General features: G+C 36.5%; 1 protein-coding gene across 1 annotated transcript; it reads right to left on the bottom strand.

Annotated features, from left to right (window-relative positions):
* Window positions 1-2,693: 2,693 nt before the first annotated feature.
* HTR1F (5-hydroxytryptamine receptor 1F) lies at window positions 2,694-4,757 on the bottom strand. The gene has a single exon (XM_019429972.2). The coding sequence runs from the start codon at window positions 4,699-4,701 to the stop codon at window positions 3,601-3,603; it is 1,101 nt and encodes a 366-aa protein (XP_019285517.2). The 5' UTR covers window positions 4,702-4,757; the 3' UTR covers window positions 2,694-3,600.
* Window positions 4,758-5,008: the final 251 nt, after the last annotated feature.

Below are 5,008 nucleotides of genomic sequence, written 5' to 3'. Positions count from 1 at the left end.
TTTCTCTGCCCCTCCCCCACACTCTCTCTCTGTCTCTCAAAATAAATGAATAAACTTAAAAAAAAAAAAACAGAACAAAAATTTAACTGAGTATATCTGAAGATCCAATTGGCTTTACTAAGTGATTCATGATTCCAGAACTGTGATGATTTGTACAAATGGAAGTTTTCCATAGGAAGAAGGGTGGGGAAAGGAAGTTATTAGTAAAACAAAAGGATTGTTTCAGGCAAGGTCATTTTCCCTGAGGGGAAGAGCAGGGGGTCTCATCAAGCAGATGACCTCATCTTCCTTTGGAGGACAGAGAGGGCCCATGTGATAGATTACCTCATTGGTGTTTATCAGAAAATTCCTGACTGAACTGTTAAAACTGACATTTCTGATGGAGGCTTAAACTCCAAATAGGTTAGATATTACACCTCAGGTGACTTGGCCTAAGTGATACTATTTGGAGTCTTTGGTTTTCTTTTTTATGTAAAAATAGCAGATTATTAGCTGCAACATTACCTAACATTTAAAGATCAAAGAGAAGTCACTTGTTCATGAGGGATGGCATTATCTGTACCTTCAACATGTGAGGGAAATATAAAGATGAAGTGATAAGTGCTGTAATATGTTATGGTGCCTTTGGATTAAAGCCTATTTCATACTCATAGAAATAATAAACTTGGTTCTCCCTGAGCTCTGAAGGCAGATTTAACTTGTCTGTCATTTGATAGCATTATTTCCCTGGATTTGAGCTTAATCCCAACTCTGACTAGAGGGTGGTATGTGTATTTGGATGGGCCTCACCCTGCGTGAGATTTGTTCCTTTGGGTCGATGGGCTGTGTCTCTTAGAGGTCTCCAATATAACTAAATAAATTTCTGAGATGGGTGTAAATAAATTAATGCAACAGATTATTTCCACCTTAGCAAGATCTTTGAATGAATAAATCATAGAAATCAAATTTTAGTGAGAGAGAGAAAGAAGAACAAGCAGAGAATGATAGGGACTAGAGTAGGCTTTCGACTGTCAGCACAGCAATAGGGGTCCTGGGAGATAAAGAGAAGAGAGGAGGACAAAAGAGGCGGCCGGGAGTCTTATATAAACCTGTCATTTTCACTTGGGCCAGACCTGCTCAGCAGGGCCTATGAGGTCTCATGCATGTGTCTTTGAGTGTTTGACATGCCCCCAAACAGAAATCATCATTCCACTAACAGGCCCCTTCTCTTGAGTTCATTTCAGTTGAGAGCAGGTTGTCTCAGTGTCTCTCCATCTGTCTGCTTATTAACCTATTTGCTGTATCCTATAGCTTCTGTTTCCATACTATCTCTCTTCTGTTTTCTCCTTCACATTCCCATTGCCAAAATCAAGTTCAGAACTTCACCTCTTGCCTGGATTACTGATTTGCTTTCTAACAAGAAGTCAGTATCACCAGTACCCTCTCTGTTCAAATCCAGCCAGATACACACACACACACACACACACACACACACACACACACACATATTAGAATTACTCTGAACTTGTAATATTTCTACTAAGAAGCATCAGTGACCACTCGTTGACAGACTACAACCAAATGGACTGTAAACTTCTTTTTCTGGCATTTAAAGTCAGTCACAATAATGGCCAAATTCTCTTGTAATTTTTTCTTCTATTGTCCTAATTAGCTGCCAAATTCATTGCTATTTCATGAACAAGACCCATGAAATACTGACAGAATTCACTCTGAATTCCTGATGTTGCCGCCACCTGGAGGATGCTTTTCTATTTCTCTTACCCAACGGTTGCTTATTTAATATCTATTTTAAATACATTCTTTATGAAATTTTGCTGATTTTTCTCAATCAGGTGTGATCAACTTTTCCTTTGAATCATCAAAATTATGCAAACAACTTCCATGCCAGATCTTTGTTTTTTCTTTTCAATTACAGTGTTCATTTGTTTCTTTGTTTCACCTTTTTTATTTTTTAAGTAAGCTCCATGCCCAGCGGTGGGGTTTGAACTCATGACCCCAAAATCAAGAGTCACATGCTCTACTGACTGAGCCACCCAAGTGCCCCATTTTGTTTCACCTTTTAAATTGTAAATGTGTTAAGAAGAGAAACTGTATGTCATTATTTCCTGTATCTTCCATATGGTATATCTCAGTGCCTTATACAGAATGAGAACTCTGTAAATATTTGTTAGATTGAGAGTAATCTGCCATAGATACGTAAAAAATCAATGTAATGTATTCTTCAGTACCTGAACAGGAAAAATATTGAAAATACACATAAAAGTGTGGCTTAAAAAAAAGGAATGTATTATTTTTCAAATGGTCTTGTTTGATGGTATGCTTTCCAAAAGGCAGTCTATCAACTTGCAGGTTCAAATGAAATGAAATCTTCTCAGAAGCATGGTTATTTTATTTTAAAATCCATCTATAAATCAGGAAGAGAAACTTAATGGAATTGCTTTGGCTTACTGAACTAGTGAAGTGACTGGGAGATATATAAAAAATATAATATATTTATAATTAGCATAATATGAATCTTTTTACCTGTTGATTTCTACCAGTTGAAAAACCAGAGATGTTATTAAAGTCAGTGGAAAGTTCTAAGAATTCCTATCACATTCTCTCTAACAAAAGGGATATAATGTGTAAATTGAAGGTATGGAACTGCTGAAGTGCAAAATACCACTGACATTTCAGTGAGCAAATGAGCTTGCTAACATTAACAGAAATGACGTTTAGTTTAGATTTCAAAAAAGGCATTAGGAATACAATAACTATGGTGAGTAACCTAGGGTACTTAGTGCCTTAAATTTGAGTCCTAAATCAACATGGGGGCAATTAGAACACCTCCCCTGAACCCTCTCCTGAGTTACTGTTACTAGGGTAAGGTTTTGATTTCAAATATTGAGAATACATGGTTAAGAAAATATCTTTCTAGGAATTCATATTGAACAAAAAGAAAATGTTAAATATGCACAAGTTCAGTATTCAGAATTATTTTACAATGCCTAACTCACTTTATGATTACTCTTTACTATCTAAATACAAAGATCGTATCAATCTCCTGGCTGACATTTCCTCCAGTCATATTAGGAATCATTGTTGGCTGCTTCCTCCTCCCATTTTTCCCAGGATAAGGTGAAGGTGGCACAAGAGTGGTTAGGTAGGAGAAATGGGTGCATTGTGGTGAATTTTCTTTTCTCTAAAATGGCAGAATTTTATAACAAAACCATAGCATTATATAGAAATTACAGATGTGGTTAATTGAATACTCTTCTGTGATTGTCGTAAGCCATAAACCTGGAAAATCACTGTTATTAATAATAATTACTCTAATACGTATTTTCAGTTAGCCTGTTAGGGACATTGCATAGGCAAAATGTTGTTTATAAGCAGTAAATTTTCTTCGCGTTTTGAATACTCTAGAATGATGGTCAAAAGAAACATCTTTTACTCAAGAAGTTTATGTTCATGTTGCTATTAAAATATAAATTATATTCTTGTAAGTTTAGCAGTTTTAATGTATTTCCTCTAAAAGTTTAACTGTTTTGTTATTCATCATTCATTTAGTTACTTCACCTCAAGAAATCCCCAACCTTCTAATGATAAACTTTCTTTAAACTAACATCGACATCGTACAAGTTTTTGGAAGGCTTTCTTGAAGTCTTCATTAAAGATTGTATAAATCAGTGGATTTATAAGGGAGTTGAGATATCCAAGCCATGTCAAAAAATTTGACATTTCTTCAGAAATTTTACACTTTTCACAGACATTAACAACCAATTCTTTTACAAAGAAAGGAAGCCAACATATTACAAATGCACCCAAGATTAACCCCAGCGTAGTGGCTGCTTTGCGTTCTCTTGTGCCTGAGATCTTTTGCCTTCTCCAAGATTTCTCATGCTTGAAATCAGACCTGGAGATTTTCACTGTGCTGTGAATTTTATCAAAGTCTGTTGATGGATCAGATAAAGATTTTTCTAGCATGTAGGGTGTGGAGACTAGTCTGGTGCTTTTCTCACTACTCCCCAAAAGGACTTGGCCATTCACCTCCTCCTTGGCAATCCTACTTGCTTGTCTCTTGTGGTATAACATTTTCGCTGCTTTATATATTTTGTAGTAGAGAATCAAAATCAATGTTAATGGGATGTAGAAAGCTCCGAATGTTGAGTAAATAGTCGAGACGATGTGGTCGTGTTTGATGATGCACTCATCATCGCGGCTAGTTCCTTGGTGCCTCCAGAATAAAGGAGGCATAGAGATAAAAATAGATATAATCCAAACTATTGTAATCGTAATGCCAGCATGCTTGGGAGTCCTTTTCCTGGAGTACTCCACAGCATCTGTGATTGCCCGATACCGATCCAGAGCTATAGCAGAGAGATGCAAGATGGAGCACGTGCAGCACGTAATGTCAACGCTCAGCCAGATGTCACAGACCACCTGCCCCATAATCCAGCTCTCTCTCACAATGTACACGATGCTGAAAGGCATCACCAGGACAGCTACAAGAAAATCTGTGACGGCAAGGGAGCAAATTAAATAGTTGGCTGGGTGGTGCAGCTTCCGGGTGACAATAATTGCAGCAATCACAAGGGAGTTGATGGTTGTTGTCATCAGTGCCAGCCCGGAGAGAGTGAGGGACACCAGAATTTTAGACGGCATTCTGTTTAATAGTTCTTCTGAAGTCAAGTTTTGATCAGATGAGTTTAAGGAATCCATTTTGTTTGTTTTAAAAGATTAATATAGCTGCAAAAATGGATACCTGTAACAAAGGAGGAGAAAAACAGTTCAGAGAAGTCTTCAAACATTTTTCTCTCCCTTTCAGAATGAATTTTGAAAAAGTGTATGTGTGTGTTTTCCCAGAATATTCCATGGATTTAAAAAAAATGGGAATTTAGATTATAGATTTTCTTTTTCTTTTCATTTAATTTAAAAATTCCAATGAAAACAGTAACAAACAATAACTTTCAAAACATTTCTGAAAATACAGCTCACATAAAACAATTTTTATGAGTAAACTAACCTA

The sequence above is a fragment of the Panthera pardus genome, unplaced genomic scaffold (genome assembly GCF_024362965.1).
Source record: "Panthera pardus isolate Hobbes unplaced genomic scaffold, ASM2436296v1 HiC_scaffold_16, whole genome shotgun sequence".
In the NCBI taxonomy this organism is placed as follows: Eukaryota; Metazoa; Chordata; class Mammalia; order Carnivora; family Felidae; genus Panthera; species Panthera pardus.
This window is presented reverse-complemented; position numbering and strand designations above follow the sequence as displayed.